Here is a 19,025-nt window from a genome sequence, read left to right as displayed (position 1 = left end):
TCATACAGTATCTAATGAATTTGAATCATTCAACTTCAGTCCCAATTATTTTAATAGAGATAGCCTCACATCTTCAGGCTGATTCAATCCTCCATCCGGAGCATGCACAGGACAGTGAGTGACAGTGTAAAAGAGAAAAAAAAACTTTTTTAAAGCCACTCTTTGGCGCAATATCACTTCTTACCACTTGGGAGGATTTAGATCTGCTGACAATTCAGTGCTAATGAGTAAGGATACTCCAGCACATCTTTTAATACTTCTTTGTCCAACTAGAGGTGCCCTTTGATGTGTCGTACACCAGAGGCTGACACATGACCTTTCTGTGCAGGGCATCGTTTTGAGATATGCTGCCTCCATGTGGTTAGGAGAAGTGCCATTGCTGCCAATCGTGGCTTTAAGAGGAAGACACTGCCAGCAGGAAAGGACTCAGGTAGGCCATCCCTCTTCCATGACTGGCTGGGGACATACAGACACATGATTTTAAAGAACATGATTTTTCTCCCTCTCCCATTGGTGTCCCTTTATATATTTTTTCAGCAGCATTATAACGTCTACTCCAAAAAAGAAGATTCCTTATGTTGCTGCCTTGCCTGAAAAACTTAATTTGTAGTTGAAGCCTTTACTCCTTTGATGTCACCAAGTAACACATTTGTGTACTGCTTGCCTAAAACTTATTTGACACATCACAAACAAACATTAAGGAATTGTCTTGAGAAAAAAGCTGATCAATCATTGCCTGGCAAACCATCAAAATTCCTATTCCATCATCAGGTTGTCATAAAGGTCTGAACAAGTCTGATAATAATAATAATAACAATAATAATAAAATAATAATAATGATACACCATCAGCCACCCCATCCTTCTTTCCCGCCTGGAATCCTCCCTCAACATCACCGGAACCGCCTTCTCCTGGATAAGGTCATACCTCACAAACAGACAACAATTTATTAATATCAACAACTGCACCTCTTCCACTGACCCTCTGTCACAAGGCGTCCCCCAGGGTTCGGTGCTTGGTCCACTTCTCTTCATCCGCTACATGCTCCCTCTCTGTAACATCACCCGCCGCCATGGTCTCCACTTCCACTGCTATGCCGACGACGTCCAGCTCTACATTCCTACCAAATCCATCACCACCGCAACTCACTCCCCCCTGACCAACTGCCTTATTGAAATAAAATCATGGATGCATTCAAACTTCCTCAAACTCAACTGTGACAAATCAGACGTAATCATCATTGGTCCCAAATCCCTCAACAACACCGCCCACACCTTTAGTCTCACCATCGACAACTCTGTTTCCCTCCAGTCATATCCGCAACCTCGGAGTCATCTTTGACAACAACCTCTCCTTCAAAACCACGTCAACCACATCAGGAAAACTGCCTTCCAACACCTGAAAAACATTGCACGCCTCCACCCATCACTCTCCTTCCCCACCGCTGAAACTCTCATCCATGCCTTCATCACATCCAGACTCGACTACTGCAACAGCATTCTCTTTTTTTTTTTTTTACCTTGTCTGCACACATATTAATGATTGATACCATGACGGTAGAAACCAAAGGCATATATATGTGCATTATTACTATATTTAATATATATACATATATATATGCATACATATGCATACACATACATAAATATACACATACAAACCCAGTGAGGGGGGGGGTGACGACATCCACTGCCAATCCAGGAAGCAGGAACACACGGAAACACAGGTCAAGCACTGGAAATCTGCAACAAAGAAACCACAAACAAAACACGAAACCGGCACAGAGCCGACCAAAGCACGAACAGCAATCGACCCAAATCTTGAGATCTGATCGCAGTCTGAGCTAAGCTACCGCTACCTAACCCCAAAAACTACAGAGCAAGCATGCAGGTGAACAAACCAGTGTGTATGTCTATGTGTGTGTATGCGTGTATGTATATGATCATGCGTGTGTGTGTGTGTGTGTGTGTGTGTGTGTGTGTGTGTGTGTGTGTGTGTGTGTGTGTGTGTGTGTGTGTGTGTGTGTGTGTGTGTGTGTGTGTGTGTGTGTGTGTGTGTGTTTGTGTGTCGTGTGCTAGGCGGGCTCTGCTCGCAGGGTGTAGTGATGCGTCTAGTGCAGTATGCTAGAGAGACGTTGCATGCAGGGATGCATGTGACCTTCCTCCCTTAGTTCCTGCCGCTGACCAACCCAGTATGGGTAAAGGAAGCCAAGTGCGTAAGTCTTCCGAGGTCAGTACATAGCCTCTCCCTCACCAAGACTCCTATTGTGCCTCCACGTGGCAGCACACGGGCTGGCTTCTTGCGAGGCCAGGCTAAACCAGTAGGGGATCTCGGAGCAGCAGTGGTCCCTAGAGGTGGGGTGTGCAGGCCCACAGTAATGTGGACACGCCCTGGCACCCCACCAACCACTGCCCCACTGTCATGTGGGTAAGCCCGGGGGGGTCTATGGCTACGGGAGTAAACCCCGAACGAAAAATCTGTGTTCTGGGGATTCACATTGGGCAGGATACCGACAGACCGGATCTCTGACAGTCCCCTGCAACTGCATCTAGCAGAAGGTCGTCATGATACTCATGCCACTGGAAGACGCTAGATGGAGCCAAGATAGTGAGAGCAGGGACTGCGCGCCCCTAAGCCTCTGCGCAGGCCCATACTCCCCCCGACCCCCCCCCCCCCCGACCCCTTTCAAAGCCCTGTGGCGATGGGGAAGTGCGGTGGGTGCAGGTCAGGATGTGACTGGAAGCACCTAGCCCAACCCTACACACAGGCGGCATGGGAGTGATGGTCGCTGAGACGTGGGACGGAACAGCACGTCTCCTCGGCAGCTACTCATGTGACTGAGCAGCCCCGCTCTGCTCACCCTGAAGAGGGAAAGGCCTAGAAAAGGTGGCCCAAAAATAGCCGGTTCCTCCTCAACCCGGACAGCTCACCGCGGCTGTCGGGTCATCCCTTTCTGCGGTCGAAACACAAAGAAAAAGAAGATACCCTTTACAGTTGCAACCTGGAATGTGCGGACCCTTTTAGACGCACCCAAGGAATCCACCCGTCCATGCAGGAGAACAGCAATGGTTGCCCACGAGCTGAAGAGGTACAACGTGGATATAGCAGCACTCAGCGAAACCCGCTTCCATGGTGAGGACTCTCTAACGGAGGTTGGAGAAGGTTACACCTTTTTCTGGAAAGGGCTCCCCCCAGATTCTCGCCGCCTATATGGGGTAGGCTTCGCTGTGAAGACCTGTCTGCTCAAAAAGCTCCCAGAATCACCAACAGGCATCAATGAAAGGCTGATGACATGGCGGATTCCCCTCACGAGAGGCCGACATGCAACTCTCATCAGTGCATACGCACCAACCCTAGATGCCAGTGAGGACCTGAAGGACTGCTTCTACAACACGCTGGACTCCATCATCCAGAAGAAACCGCCTGAGGACAAACTCCTTTTGATGGGCGACTTTAACGCTCGTGTGGGCTCTGACTACGGGCTCTGGGAAGGCGTACTTGGCAAGCATGGGATCGGCAAGCTGAACGACAATGGTCTCAGACTACTAACACTCTGCTCTGAGCACCATCTTGTCATTACCAACACCATCTTTCAGCAAAAAAACAAACTGAAGACCTCCTGGCAGCATCCAAGATCCAAACACTGGCACCTGATAGATTATGTCATCATCAGACGGTCTGACCAGCGAGAATGCCAGCTCACCAGGGCTATGCGGGGGGCAGAATGCTGGACGGACCACAGGATGATTCGGTCAAAAGTCAACCTGGAGATCCGCCCGCAGCAACCCAAATAGGCTTCCAGCATGAAGCTTGACTGTGGTGCCCTTAAATCCCGCACAGCCATTGACCATCTGAGAGACCGACTTGCTGCCAAGCTGTACAACATCCCAGAAAGCCCTGCCATCGAGGATGCTAATGCTGCCTGGAACACACTGCGCTCCTCCATCTACCATGCTGCCGAAGAATCAATGGGATTCACGAAAAAACGTCACCAAGATTGGTTCGACGAAAATGCACCTGGCATTCATGACCTTCTCAAGGCAAAACGCGAGGCACATACCAGCGCCCTAGCCAACCCTCAATCGGCAGCCCTCAGGAAAAAACTGTCCACTGTCAAAGCGGAAGTTCAAAGAGCCCTCCGGCAGATGGAAAATGACTGGTGGGTCAAGAAAGCGGAGGAAATTCAATCCTTCGCAGATGTCAACAACACGCACGGCTTCTATGATGCCATTAAAACCATCTATGGCCCCCAGAGAAGAAGCATCGCACCAGTCAGATCTGCAGATGGCACCACGCTCATAAAGGATCAGCAACATATACTAAAACGTTGGGCAGAGCACTTCAGCACTGTACTAAATCAGAGCAACCCCACAGACACGTCCATCCTGGATGAACTCCCCAGCTTCCCCTCAGTTCACCAACTTGATGAAGTTCCCCAATTTCAGGAAGTTAAGAAAGCAATTAAATGCCTTAAAAACAATAAAAGCGCAGGTTCAGACTCCATCCCTGCCGAAGTCTTCAAGTGTGGAGGTTACCTCCTCACACGCCGGCTACACCAACTCATCTCTGCCATCTGGACAACTCAGACTGTCCCACAAGACTGGAAAGATGCCACCATTATCACCATCTACAAAAAGAAAGGCGATAAGTCCTCCTGCGACAATAGCAGAGGTGTCTCACTCCTGTCAGTTGCAACATCTTGCCAGAAACCCAATGTGGATTTCGTAAGGACTGTAGCACAACAGACATGATTTTTACTGCCAGGCAAATACAGGAGAAGTCCAGAGAACACAAGCAAGATCTGTACATGGCTTTCATTGATCTGTCGAAGGCTTTCGACACAGTAGATCGAAAGCTACTCTGGGGCATACTCAGCCGGTTTGGGGTCCCATCCAATTTCCTCTCCATCCTCCAACAGTTCCATGATGGCATGCAAGCCAGGGTTCGAATTGGTGGACAACTGTCCGACCCCTTCGATGTCAAGATTGGAGTAAAACAAGGATGCGTCTTAGCCCCCGTTATCTTCAATATATTCCTCACAGCACTCACACTCATCTCCCATAAACATCTGAGGAACACGGATGGAGTCAGCATTAGTTACCGCCTGGATGGAAACCTATTCAATATCCGGCGCCTCCAGGCATCCACCAGGACTACTGCCCTCCAAGTCTGTGAACTCCAGTATGCTGATGACTGCACACTGGTTGCTCACTCCCCCGAGTCCCTTCAGCATGCCCTCAATGTGGTAGCTGCCACCTACAGAGCTGTCGGTCTTCAGGTCAACATCAAGAAGACGCAAATAGTCCACCAACCAAGTTCCACACACACTCCCACACCGGTCTTCTACATTGACAACACCCCTCTGGAAAAGGTACCACACTTCAAGTATCTCGGCAGCATCCTCTCAGACAGTTGTAATGTTGATGCCGACATCCAAGCTCGCATCAACCTTGCCTCTGCCGCGTTTGGTCGCCTACGGTCACGGGTCTTCACCAACAAGAACCTGAAGGCATCAACCAAGGCAGCAGTGTACCAGGCAGTATGTGTGTCCACACTACTGTATGGCTCTGAAGCTTGGACACCATACAGACGACACATAAGATCTATGGAGGCCTTTCATATCCGTTGTCTGCGAAGGATCCTGGGCATCACATGGGAACATCACATGACCTTTGCAGAGATTTACGAGCGCACCAACTCATCCAGCATAGAGGTAATTCTGGCTCGCAGACAGCTCCGCTGGCTAGGTCATGTGATCCGCATGCCTGCAGCCCGCCTACCTCGACAGGTCCTCTATGGTCAACTTCAATCTGGCCTGAGGTCTGCAGGAGGGCAACAAAAGCGCTACAAGGACCACATGAAGGCACTGCTCAAGAACTGCAACATAGCACCAACCAAGCTGGAAAAGACAGCAGCAGACCGAGACATCTGGCGATCCTCCTGCCTCTCAGGTGTCTCCCACCTGGAGGAGAAGTCATCCCTAACACGTGCGGAAAAACGCAGGCAGCGGCATGAGCGCGCTGCAAGGACTGCTCAACCAGGTTCAACACACACCTGCCCCTTGTGTGGAAAAGTGTGCAGATCAGCAATTGGTCTGCACAGCCACAAGAGGTGGCATGAGCGCACCAAGCGCTGAACCCCCCCCCCCCCCGGGAGATATGAAGTCATCATCGACAACGATGGACTGCCATAAGTAAGTAAGTGTGTGTGTGTGTGTGTGTGTGTATATGTGTGTGCGTGCGTGTGTGTGTACATGTCTTTGTGGCTATGTGTGTGTGTGTATGTATATGTTTGTGTGGCTGTGTATGTGTGTGTATATGTATGTGACTGAGTGGCTATATGTGTGTGTGTGTGTGTGTGTGTGTGTGTGTATGTGTGCACGCGTGTGTATGCAACAGCATTCTGTACAGCTCATCCGCCAAGGTCCTCAATAAACTTCAACAGATACAAAACTCTGCAGCTCGCCTGCTCACTCACACCCGCTCCCGTGACCACATAACCCCAGTCCTCCAGAGACTCCACTGGCTCCCTGTCCCTCAACGCATCCATTTCAAAGTCCTCCTCCTCACCCACAAAGCCTTCTACAACCAGGCCCCCTGCTACCTTACTGACCTGCTCCACCGCCACACTCCCTCCCACAGTCTCTGATCCTCCGATGCCAACCTCCTGTCTCCACCACTCAGAACCAAGCACCGGACCTGGGGCACCGGACCTGGGGCGACAGGGCCTTCTCCATAGCTGCTCCCCCCCTCTGGAACTCTCTCCCCGCTCACATCCGCAACTGCACAGACTTCAAATCGCATCACAAAACTCACCTCTTCAGAACAGCTTTTAATGTGTGATTTGTTTATTACCCTTTATCTTATCTTTTATCTCTTATCTTTTTTTTATCCTGTGGTTTTTAATTTTCTTGACCTCAATGTTTTATCTTTGTGTCTGTGAAGCGTCTTTGAGATCTTTTAAAAGCGCTCTATAAATAAAATGGATTATTATTATTATTAAGTCTGTTAATGACACAACCACATCTGTCAGGGTGTGTTGAAGCAGCGAAACATCAACAATCATTCAGGACAAAGGTACTCGAGGACTAGGGTTGGGGAACACTGACATAGACAACTAAAATGGTGTGCATTTTGAATGACTATTGTCAGTTTTGCAGTAAAAACATATTAATCCAAAGTTTTATTAGCAGTTTTGCAGCCATAATGGTTCTTCTGAATGATTGTTCTTCTACGGTCCTCTATATGTCATAAAGCCCGCTCCTGCCACGCTCTGATTGGTTTGGTATATTCTGTACTGATGGAAATGGCTGTGACTGAGATGGATTTCACTGGAGAGTATTTTCACGAAGTGAACTGTTTTTTGAGAGGAAGCCTTAAAGTGACAGCGGATAAAACAGAGCATTTCAGAGGTGCAAAAACGAGAGAAATCTTGTTTTTTTTTTTAAACATTACAGGTTATATTAGACTTTAATGCTATAGTCCCACTCCTTTCACCCCATGCCCCAAAATATAAGTATGAACTTATAAATGTGTCTAAAAAGGAGTCTTTGAATAGAATTTTTAGAATGATTTCAGTTGGAACCTGTTGCCTTCTAGCCATGTACATATAACAGCCGTGCAGCACCTGAACAACAACAATGTAAAAAATTAGAGCTTGTTTACATTTATGAAAGCTTTAAATGCTGTTTTATCTGAAATTAAATCTCCTTTTTAAACGGAAACACCACAAATAGTTACTTTAGAATAAATTATATAACTTGAGACATTTCTGTGTTCCTTTTTGACCCAAACTGTGATTTTTCAGAAATTAGAACCTGACTGCAGCAGTCAGAGAGGGTCCATGCTTTCTACATTCCTGCAAGATCAGATTGTTTTGGCTTGAGTAAGGTGTTTGATATATGAGAAGGTGAAAAGCGGCAAACTGAATGAGCAATGTACTGTGGCTTTCAGTCCTGCTCCCTCTTCGTCACCTCCTCATATATCAAACACCTGAGTCCAGTAGCAATCAGTCAGTGGAAGAGACTGAAAACAGTTGAATATCAGTGAGCTGTCGGGACACGGTACTGTGAACCTTAACGTGAAGTCAAGCAGAGCATCTGACAGGAACCCATATAGAGGCGATACATGAACTACTTTTGCAGTAAATAAAAAGGAGATTTGGAGATTTTCACCAAACTTGCAGTTTGAATACTAAGAATCAGTGTTGTAGAAATCATTGAATTTCAATCTTAGTTTAGAGGCAAAGCATAATATACCTGGGAACATGTAATTGCTACCTGGTGTTAGGATTACCACTGGAGTGAATGCTTTATGACAGAGCATGTTTTTCCCCCTTTTTCCCATATCGCTTGAATTCATCTCACAGTGCAGGTGTGTCATTGGATGGCTTGGAAGGTAGCTGGCAACTCCACAGGCATTGTGCTCAGTTTGAGGATTTCCAACCTCTCTGAGACATCATGCCTACTCTGCTTCTGTTCCTTTCTCTCTTACTGGCCTGGACAAACGGGACATGGGCAGCAGACCACACCATGCCGTTCATGGAGTACCTGGACCCGGACCGTCTGGTCTTCCTGAAGTGGGGCTTTGATCATCTCGAAGGAAACATTACATTCCAATTGACAGTGAACTCAACAGGCTGGGTGGGCTTTGGTTTTAGTCCAAACGGAGACATGAAGGGGTCAGACATTGTCATGGGAGGACTTGGACCCAGTGGGAGCTACTTTACTGTAAGATGTGCCATTTTTATGTTGCAGATTTTTTTTTTTAATTTGACCTTATATTGCAAGCAGGGTGTGTTTGCACTATTTTGTGTTTAACAGTAACCATGACACTGAACTTTTCTGTTTGCCTGTTAGGATCGGTATTCCACAGGGAACGTCATGCCTTTAGTGGATGATGATCAGAGCTACATACTCCTCTCTATGACTGAGAATGATGGTCAAACCAGCATGACCTTTCAAAGGTCCATTCAAGCATGTGATGACCAAGATTTCCACATCACTGTGAGACGTCTAGTTTATTTGTTGATTTCTAAATGCAAAATGCAAGTATGAGGTTAGAAGTAAAGCTAATACGCATTCTAAATTCACAAAGTAATTGTCATTTTTTTTTAATTGTTTTATTTAATTTCATTGTTGATTTCTCAGCTCAATTTTCCAACTTATCACAGCGTAAAAACGAGCGTGAGCTCCTTTGTTAGACTCACCCGAACATTCATTTTCACTGCCTTCAGCTGGGTGTTGTCCAAAACAAAGACAATAGAAACACAATAGAGCATGACATGAGTCATAGAGCATCCCCATTGACTATGTAAAATGCTATACAGTTTCTGTAATAAAAACCTATGGGATGTCCATTATGGGTCTGTGCAATGCTGGAGTCATCAGTGATTTTTTTTTTTCTTTTAACACTTAAACTTGTCTATGTATTGCATTATGTTGAAAAGAGTCACTATCTATCTTTTAGGCTCAGCCTATTAAACTTATTTACGCCTATGGAACAACAGATGAGATCAAATACCACGGGGCTCGCAGAGGCACCAAGGAAGTGAACCTGCTCAAACACATGCCAAGATCCACCCCACCGAACGCTAAATATCTTTCTGCCCAAGTGAACAATGTGAGAACGACTCTAAACAGTTATGACTTTCAGTGCACAGCAAAAACCATGCACAAGAAAAGTTTAACCATATTTACATTTACCTGCTTCATTTTCAGATCACTGTCCCTCAAAATGAGACCTACTATCACTGCAAAGTTATGAAGCTCCCAAACCTGAGTAGAAAGCATCATATTTATCAGGTAACCTATTCTGTCATTTCTATAAAAATATTTTTTAGATGGTTTGTTGGATTTTTTTTTTACACTACTGCTACCAATATTAAAGTTGTTTAAAGTTCCAAATATAAAAATATGTTTTTAAAAATGATCTCATATTCAAAAAAATAAATAAATAAAGAGTCACGTTCTATGCGTAAGCATGTATTTGTGTCAGTTTTTCGTTTATTTCCCAGATTGAGCCGGAGATCGAGCACCATGACATTGTTCATCACATGCGCTTGTACCGCTGCCCCACCTATGTGAGAGAACCATACGACAAGCAGTGCTACATGAGCGACATCGGGGATACCTGCTACGGAGTGGTGGCTTCGTGGGGAGTGGGAAGAGGGGTAAGTGACAATCAAGAGTCCCTCCTCTAGTTTTACTTTATCTTTGAATTCCTGTTCTTGTTCATTTTAACACCGTCTCTGCAATTTACCTTTGAAACCTTAGGTATTTGAACTTCCAGAAAATGCAGGGATTCCTATTGGAGGAGAAGATAGTGATACCTTCTACAGACTGGAGATCCACTACAATAACCCACAAAAGAAAGCAGGTATATCTAAGAATGCAGTAAGCATACACTGCTTTAAATGTGTCATACTCCACCTTTTTTTTCTGTTTCAACTGTTTCCTCCCACCATGTAGGGATTTTAGACAGCTCAGGACTGAGACTGTACTACACACAACAACTGCGGCAGCATGACGTGGGTATTTTGAAAGCAGGTGTGCTACCCATGGGCGAAATGCAGTACAACATCCCTCCAAAAGCCACTGAATTCCACACCTACGGCATTTGTAATACTGCTTACTTTCCTCAGGTATTCAGTCCTTCTGCAGGGATAGTCAAACGCCTGTCAAACATGCGATCTGAATGTACGTTTCTCATTTCAACCCTCAGCTTGTGAACCCTATGCCTGACCTTCAAGTGTTTGCTGTACTCTTGCACACTCACTTGGCTGGAAGGAAAGTCAGAGTTGGCCACTTCAGGTAATTAAAAAAAAGAAAACAAAAAAAAAACTTGCTTTTAACATCCTTTACATCTGGCACCTTCTTCTTAAGCAAATACAACCAAAATACTGGATGACATTCTTGTTTGATATATTCAAAGAAAGGGAAAGCAGATTGACTTTTTAGGTCTGGAGGAAAACTACGACTTTAATATACAACAGATTGTCAGTTTAGGGAGCGTCAAGACAATCCAACAGGTGAGATTTATCTGTATAAATGAGAAATTCTTTGGTAAAATATTATCTGGGTATTCATGCAGCCACATCACCCATCTCTTATGTCAGGGCGATGAGATCATAGTGGAGTGCACTTACAACACAGAAGATCGTGCTGGAACCACTAAGGTGGGTCACAACCATCGTAATGTCATGGCATTAAATGAAGTTGATTGCAAATAATTAATGCCGACCATACTTCATATTTCTCACATTTAGATTGGCTTGTCCACAACTGATGAGATGTGCCTGGCCTTCCTGTTCTACTACCCTGCAATGAGTGTCACTACGTGCATTAGCCATCCAAACACGACACTTTTATCAAACAAAAACAGCAAGTAAGACCAAGTACAATCATGCATCTAACATCCCTACTTAGACGGAACACATATACACAGTATTTGTGTTGCACAGCGGCATCTTCAAACACTCTTTTTGAAATATCGCTGTAATCATTTGTGACAGAACTTCTGATGTGACCAAGCATGCTGAGTATGAGACCTTATTGAAGACCCTCCCACAAGCTCAGCTGATCCTTGGTGCCAATGTAAGTATCAGTTTGATTATTTTTTGGTAGTCTCTTTGTGTATCCAATAAATCCAAACTTTCACTAAGAAGGTATTATCTTTGTAATTTTTTTCTTTTTGGATACAGCATTTTTCCATTTGTGTACAGTGACTTCAATTTGCAATATGCCACGTTATAAATCTTAACGTGTAGTCCATTTTATTTCTAACATAATACATGCCTTACCTATATCCAGATGTAGGCATTTCCATAGTCAGTTTAATGTCCACTTTTCATCGTTGATAGATTTTTAAACATTTTTACCCTGCTGCTTCCCAGCTGAAGTCAAAGAGACTGTTGATAAAAAAAGCAGTTATTCGTTACATTGTTGTCTTTTCTCTTCACAGAGCAGCTCGTTATTTTACAGGAATGGCCTGATTAGGGACTTGATGAAGACTCCCACAGCAGCGTGTCTTAATAAAAATGCATCAAGCAGTGTCCATACCTTTTGGATTACAAACACAGGGAGAATCCTACTTTTGCTTTTTTGGATTTTTATAATATAGTATAAAATATAATATAACTCTTCAAGTGACAGATCCAGTTGTAATCTTGATAAGCGGAAGACACAAACCTTTACTATTTTTGAATCAAATAGACTAATTCTCAAATCAATGATTTTCAATAATGAATAATTGTATAATTATCAAGCCGAACTACCGTCAACTCCACGGTACAATACTGAGTTGTAATATAGCTTATGCAGCTGCAATGATAATTGTATACTTTCAGAAAATATGACATTCATACATCTGCTCTTATCTGTATTTCATATATATCCTGTTCATCACTGTTAATGTAGTTTTTTTTACTTCTTTAATAAAAAGTAAGTCTATATCTGCTCATACCTGTCAAGTCTCTTGGCCTTAGTGGTTCCCCAGGGTGACCACATTTGAAGTGCCCCCCTCCTCCCACATTTTACTGTAAAAAAAGGGAAAATTACTATGGTTATAAAGACCATAGATTTACATGAAGGTGCATGCTCAACACTCGTACTACAAATAAATGTAAGACAAGCAACCAACTAAGAGTAACACCACAGATAGACAAGAGTCCACAAACGCCATACTACACTGATGCTCCAATCAGAATGCAACTCACATGCCAATGTAACACCACATGTTAACTATCATCATTTCCATCATATATGGCCTGTCTGAGGACTACATGCAAAACTATTACAGCAGATGACTAAACAATCAAGGCCTACTGAATGAGCTGATGTGAAGGTAGGGGGCAGCACACTAATCACTGAAACAAACTGCTGTACCTGTTTGCTCCAGTTCCAGAAATATATAGAGAAAATAACAAAATATGACATATATGGTCCAGGATATGGATAATCCGGCCTAGGCTCTCTAAAGTTTTTTTTTTTTCAAACTTTATTGAACAAAATTCTTTAGGGTATACAATAAAAGGCACATAAAACAAAACAATCAATTATCTACAGATATTCAACATTTGGGGGGGTTGAGAGCAAAAAAAAAAGATACATTAACTGACAAGCTATGGGAAGTATATTAATAAAAATTAGGAAACAAAGACATCGTTTCATATAAGCTTTTGGCAATATTATTTTTTTTCACCCATCAGTTTAAGCGACGCAAAGTACAGTTTACATTCATTTTTCAGATGTACAATGGATGGTTTGTTGTTATTCCATTTGTATTTATGTATGTGATATTTACCTAGTAAAATAACTATGTTGACCATGTTTGATATATTTCTTGGAAGATTATCCATATAAATTAAGATTTGGTTTGAGTGAAAAGATGGGTTGTCAATCCCAATGTTTAGCCAGCTGTAGGTGTCCTGCAAGAATCTTAATGAGATTGGGCAAGAGAAAACAAATGCTCAACCGTTTCCAGCTCTTCTAGGCAAAAACCCACAGGGTTCTACAACAAAGTTAAATCTTTTGCGCAGAGGTTTAGCAGCTGGGTATACATTGTTCAAAATCTTAAATTGCATCTCTTTTATTTTTGGGGCTATTGGCCATTTGATAAAGTTACAGAATGTATTAGTTATTATTTTGTCAGTTCCAATGTTTAATTTGGCTGGTGAGTTCAAATCAAAAAATAATTTGCATTTTAGAGCTTTTCCAATAACCTTGTTATTACACTTCTGTGCACTAATGTGTAATTCATTAAGTTTTAGCTCTGGAATTTTGACTGAAACATTTGAGTATATTAATGTATTATGTATCAGCTGTATTAAAGGAAGTGGGATGGCTTTTAGAATACGATGGAATTCTCTGGAAGAGCAATTTATATTATACTTCTCAATAAATGAATGAAACTGAAGGGAATTGGCCATTTTCATCCATTATCAACCCAGGCTCCCTAAAGTGATACCGGGGTTGTCGCTGTCAGGGGTGCAGATCTGATGTCAGGATTGGGGGGGACACCAACGTGATTTCAATTTGTAATTTTTTGCCAATATGCAACTCATACCATGCCATAAATTGGTAAAGGCTCGCCAAAAAATACTGCAGGGAATCATTTATTGTGCTTACCTTTCTTGTTTATTTGTCCTAAACAGCCAACAGTGTGTGTCACTGATTACTTAACTGTTATATTGGTAAATCATAATTTTAAGGGTTTTGGGCATGTAGTGTCTACTCATCTCAAATTCTTCTCACCATCTTCCTTTTATCCTATGGGACTACTTTATGCACGATCAATTGATATATGGATGAAATATGGAGCCCTAAACAAGTTGTTTAAACTAACTGATCATGTTTTAACACAGTTATGGTGGTAAACAGTTTTTAACCCATTGCTAAGAGCACAATAAACACAGCACAAGTTGACCCAACATCAAATTTATTTACATAAATGTCCATGTTCGTTTTCATCTGTCATTTTCCAGGACTCCCTGGAAGAAGAGATTCTGTATCTTAATAGGCTAACTCTTCTTGTCTGTATAAAATTTTAAAAATATTAATTCAGACTTAAAGAAAAAAATGTATGGAGTAGCAATACTTTCATTCTGTACACCTCAAAATGCACCGTGGATGTATTATTTTTTTAGAAATATATTTTTAATAAATATTCTACATATTCAACCTTTAAGTCTGAAAATACATTTGTTCAATTTTGAATAATTTAGGGTATTTTTATTGGGGGGGACAATTCATGTTTTTCAGAAATTGGGGGGGACACGTGTCCCCCCTGTCCCCCCCGGGATCTGCACCCATGATCGCTGTTGTGAGCGTCGTTTCAACACGCAGTTCCACCGCTCCGCCGCGCGGGGGCGCCCTGGAGCCACAGCCCCCTGACTGAATGAGCGTGTGCGGCTAGCCGGCAGATAGCTGCGGATAATGGTGTCACTATCAGCATGATATCACCGCGGGACAGAGGAGAACTCGCTCGGTTTTACACTGTGACAGATCCTAAAAAGCATCGGAAAGGCTATACTGTTTACAAGGTCACCGCCAGAGTAAGTGAGCCGAGCCCGGGGCGGTGAACGTGGTGCTAGTTGTTGTTAGCTCCCGGAGCTAACGTGATGCAGGTGTCAACACTGGTGATTCTGAAAACCTCAGCCCTGCATCAGGATTCACCATTTAAATAGAGGTTATTTCTGCTGGTGTAGGTCTTCTACTTGCTAAATGTCACCACTATACCTAATCCGGCTGCTGTAATGTGAGAAGCTAGCTAATTTAATGTTACATGGACAGATATGACATTTGAGCAGTTTGGAGTAACATCTAATTCATGTTGACAGTATTAAGGTTTTATGTAAATTAAAAAAAAAAAAAAAAAAAAAAACCTTTCTGGTAGGGCGGAAAATTAGTATTAGGGTCAAACTAAGAAAAAAAAAAGGAAATTATGAAAATAAAGTCATAATAATATGAGAATAAAGTCGCAAAATTACGAGAATAAAGTCGTAATATTTTGAGAATAAAGTTGTAATATTACGAGAATAAAGTCGTAATATTTTGAGAATAAAGTTGTAATATTACGAGAATAAAGTCGTAATATTTTGAGAATAAAGTCGTCATATTACGAGAATAAAGTCGTAATATTTTGAGAATAAAGTTGTAATATTACGAGAATAAAGTCATAATAATATGAGAATAAAGTTGTAATATTACGAGAATAAAGTCGTAATATTTTGAGAATAAAGTCGTCATATTACGAGAATAAAGTCGTAATATTAAATATATTATAAATATATAAATATAACTTCACAAGATGCTCAATTTTCAACATTTTAACACACTCTTCCTGTTAGAGTTCTCATAAATTAACACTTTATTCTTGAAATATTACGACTTTATTCTCATAAATTACGACTTTATTCTCGTAATGTTACGACTTTATTCTCGTAATATTACGACTTTATTCTCGTAATGTTACGACTTTATTCTCGCAACATTATGACTTTATTCTCGACATTTTACGACTTTATTCTCATTATATTAAGACTTTATTCTCGTAATTTCCAATTTTTTTTGTCTTAGTTTGGCCCTGATACTCCGTCGTAGAAAATAGATCCCACATCCACCTTCATAGAAACAAAACAAACCGAGAAACAGGCTCATCATTCCCCCTGTAGGGATCCCTGGATTGAATTGCATGGGCTAAATAAGGTTTAGTTGTAGATCCTGCACACGATAAATGCCAGATTTCTGAGCCAGCTTTGTACAAGGATGGGTACACCACGGAGATGCAGCAGTAAAAGTGCTCAAAGTGAGATTGAAAAACAAACAAGACATCTTCTGTGATCAATGCTGACACCCAGGGGCGGAGCAGGGGTCCCAGCCCAGGGGGGGCCAAGCATTCCTGATGGGCCCCTGTGGCCTAAACATCCCCTTTAAAACATAATTGCTAAAAAACAAAAGCCTAATGCAGACTTTTAAGATATAGGTATTTGTTTATTAAAAAGGATCCCCATTAGTCTTCACCATGGGAAGACTATTCTTCCTGGGGTCCACACATAGACATACAAAAGATGACAATAATCCAACTCAAAAAGGGTGTAAATCATTCACTACAATTCCTGAAATAATAAATTGAACCAAAAATAAAAGATTAAGTAACCAACCAACAATATTTGCTACTATCACCAGATCTGTTCCACTTTTGAGCAAAATAGTTGGCAATGACTTTATAATTTATAATATACCCATACCTCTATTTATAGTAGTATAAATATATTACATATCATAATATACTCATACAATATACTCATACTTCTAAACTATATATACACTCATAGCCTACAGTGATTTAGAATATATTTACTATTAAATGTATAATATATATAATATACATACAATTTGCACAATAATCACAATATATACCTATCATGACTTCCTTCTGAACCACAGCCTGCTTCAGTCTCCTTTTAAAACTTGACATCTTGTTTATTGCAACTAGACATGGGAGGAGATGGTTCCAGTGTGTGACTGCTCTATATCAACCTGGAGATAAAAATCAAATGACATCCAGTGATGTCGGATTCAATACAGCCGAGTAGATCAATTCAGGCACACGTGTTCAACCTACACGACAACAGACTACAATGTGCGACGACAGGTATTTAACACAATCAGACACGGCGGTCAAACAGCAACAAACAATATAGGAAAGGCCATATATTCAGCATTATAACAATGTTATCAGAAATAATTAATATTATGACAGCTTAATAATGATGGTTTCATCCAGCGATGGGCAGAAAACCACAACAAAACATATTTCCATCTGGGGTGGGGGGTAGCACATTGAACGATCCAAGATGCCAAAACTTTAATTTTAAAACTTTTTCAAATCCGAACTATTTCCGAATCATCAGCCGGTTCTTCATCGCCGCAAACCTTCCAATCACTTTGCTCTTATCGATGTCTTAGCGATGTCCCTCTCGATTGAGAGCAAGGTGAGGTTTGATAGTCATCAAATCCTCATCCATGCTGCCTCATCCTTAAAGTCTCAAATTCCATTTTTGCTAAAATAAGGCATCTAAATGTCTTAAATCTCAATCCAAGGGTCTTCGTTTTATTCATTAAAGGGTTTATTTCATCGTTTTGAGGAGAATCTCCTTCGGATGTTCTAAATCTGTGTTGCCAGGTTGGGCAGGTTTCAGGCCAATTGGGCTGAAAAATATATATTTGGGCTGCTTTTCCTGGTTTTTACTAAATATTTAGGAGAAATTATTAACAAAAACGTTTTCTTTTGCTATGAAAAAAGTTGAGTCTCTGGTCTTTTATTGAATATTTATTTAACATTGACATACCATAAATAAATGCTTTATGCAAAATTCACGATTTAAATATAGGTTATTTTTGCTGTCTGCTGTGTTAGGTTTTCTACTTGCTAAATGTCACCACTATACCTAATCCGGCTGCTGTAATGTGAGAAGCTAGCTAATTTAATGTTATATGGACAGATATGACATTTGAGCAGTTTGGAGTAACATCTGATTCATGTTGACAGTATTATGGTTTTATGTCAATTTAAAAAAAAAAAAACTTTTCTGTTGGGCAAAAAATAGGTCCCACATCCACCTTCATAGAAACAAAACATATTTTCAATAAAGAAATGTTATTTGTAGCGACCTTAATCACACCTAAAGAATTTCATAGTTCATAGTTACAGAAGCATGCTTCATGGTGTCATTAAGCTCTTTAAACTTGTCTGGTTTGCAGTTTAAGACACCATGATGAGTATAAAGTATAAAGTATAAAGTGAAGCCACCACTTCACCAAGACATAAATCTGTACATGTTGTATATTAGTAACCTTTAAAAAAGACCTTAAGTAGCTCTTTAAAATACATTAACGTGTTTGGGTGTCCTTGTAACTGCTGTTTGTCTCAACATTCGCTCTGGCTTTTGTAAATACTTGTCTCCTTTTGTTTTCATTGACATGGTTGAAGAAATTATATTTCAAAATATTACACGTTAGTAAGAAAGTCACAGAAAGTAACACAGTAAGTAGTGATCTCCAATGATGAAAATTGATGTCATTATTTATTCTGATTAGTTTAGAGGCTACATAGTCACATTCACACTTTGATAACAAACACAGGCTGAGTTTCTTTGTCTCCGCCTGGCTACCATTCAGCATATCATGACAGTTGGTGATGTCCCGTTCTAACACTCAAGATTTCCACCATTTCCTTCATAATGCAGTCATTGTGACACTCTCAGCTGTGTCGCCTCTGCTCATGCTTGTGACTTCAACACAAGAAAGTCTTTGCAGTGAAGAAATAGGAAACCCTTGCATGGAATTTCTAAATCCTTGAGATCTGTTTTCTTTCTACCTCACAGATAATCTGCAGGAAGAACCCAGAAGATGTCCAAGAGGTAAGACATGTCGAAGAAGTTTTTTTTTTTCAGTTATAATTTTGCAAGTTTGCAGTGCTTTCTAACTCAGTGGATGAATACATGTAATGGGGATTTCTTCAAAG

The 19,025-nt window shown here is 41.6% G+C and overlaps 2 protein-coding genes across 2 annotated transcripts in view; both read left to right on the top strand.

Annotated features, from left to right (window-relative positions):
* The first annotated feature begins 8,530 nt into the window (after positions 1-8,530).
* Positions 8,531-12,119, top strand: moxd1l (monooxygenase, DBH-like 1, like). Its single transcript, XM_061746987.1, has 13 exons — positions 8,531-8,728; positions 8,858-9,004; positions 9,468-9,620; positions 9,719-9,802; positions 10,015-10,170; positions 10,274-10,376; positions 10,469-10,641; positions 10,722-10,810; positions 10,932-11,028; positions 11,116-11,175; positions 11,266-11,384; positions 11,512-11,593; positions 11,961-12,119. Exons 1-13 carry the CDS (start codon positions 8,531-8,533, stop codon positions 12,117-12,119), a joined length of 1,620 nt encoding a protein of 539 aa, XP_061602971.1.
* Positions 12,120-14,885: 2,766 nt separating this feature from the next.
* Positions 14,886-19,025, top strand: part of rps6kc1 (ribosomal protein S6 kinase polypeptide 1) — a 31,343-nt gene continuing 27,203 nt past the window's right edge. The window contains exons 1-2 of the mRNA XM_061746708.1: positions 14,886-15,051; positions 18,886-18,921. Coding sequence (XP_061602692.1) covers positions 14,950-15,051; positions 18,886-18,921 — 138 coding nt within the window. The 5' untranslated portion in view covers positions 14,886-14,949. The remainder of the gene's footprint in view (positions 15,052-18,885; positions 18,922-19,025) is intronic.

This window comes from Cololabis saira, chromosome 18, assembly GCF_033807715.1.
Source record: "Cololabis saira isolate AMF1-May2022 chromosome 18, fColSai1.1, whole genome shotgun sequence".
Taxonomy (NCBI): domain Eukaryota; kingdom Metazoa; phylum Chordata; class Actinopteri; order Beloniformes; family Belonidae; genus Cololabis; species Cololabis saira.
This window is presented reverse-complemented; position numbering and strand designations above follow the sequence as displayed.

Excerpts from the sequence above, each read along its gene's own strand:
- moxd1l (XM_061746987.1), top strand. The coding sequence starts at position 8,531 with ATGCCGTTCATGGAGTACCTGGACCCGGACCGTCTGGTCTTCCTGAAG. Across the intron at positions 9,005-9,467 it reads ACCAAGATTTCCACATCACT|GCTCAGCCTATTAAACTTAT; the intron begins GTGAGACGTCTA and ends TCTATCTTTTAG. Across the intron at positions 11,594-11,960 it reads AGCTGATCCTTGGTGCCAAT|AGCAGCTCGTTATTTTACAG; the intron begins GTAAGTATCAGT and ends TTCTCTTCACAG.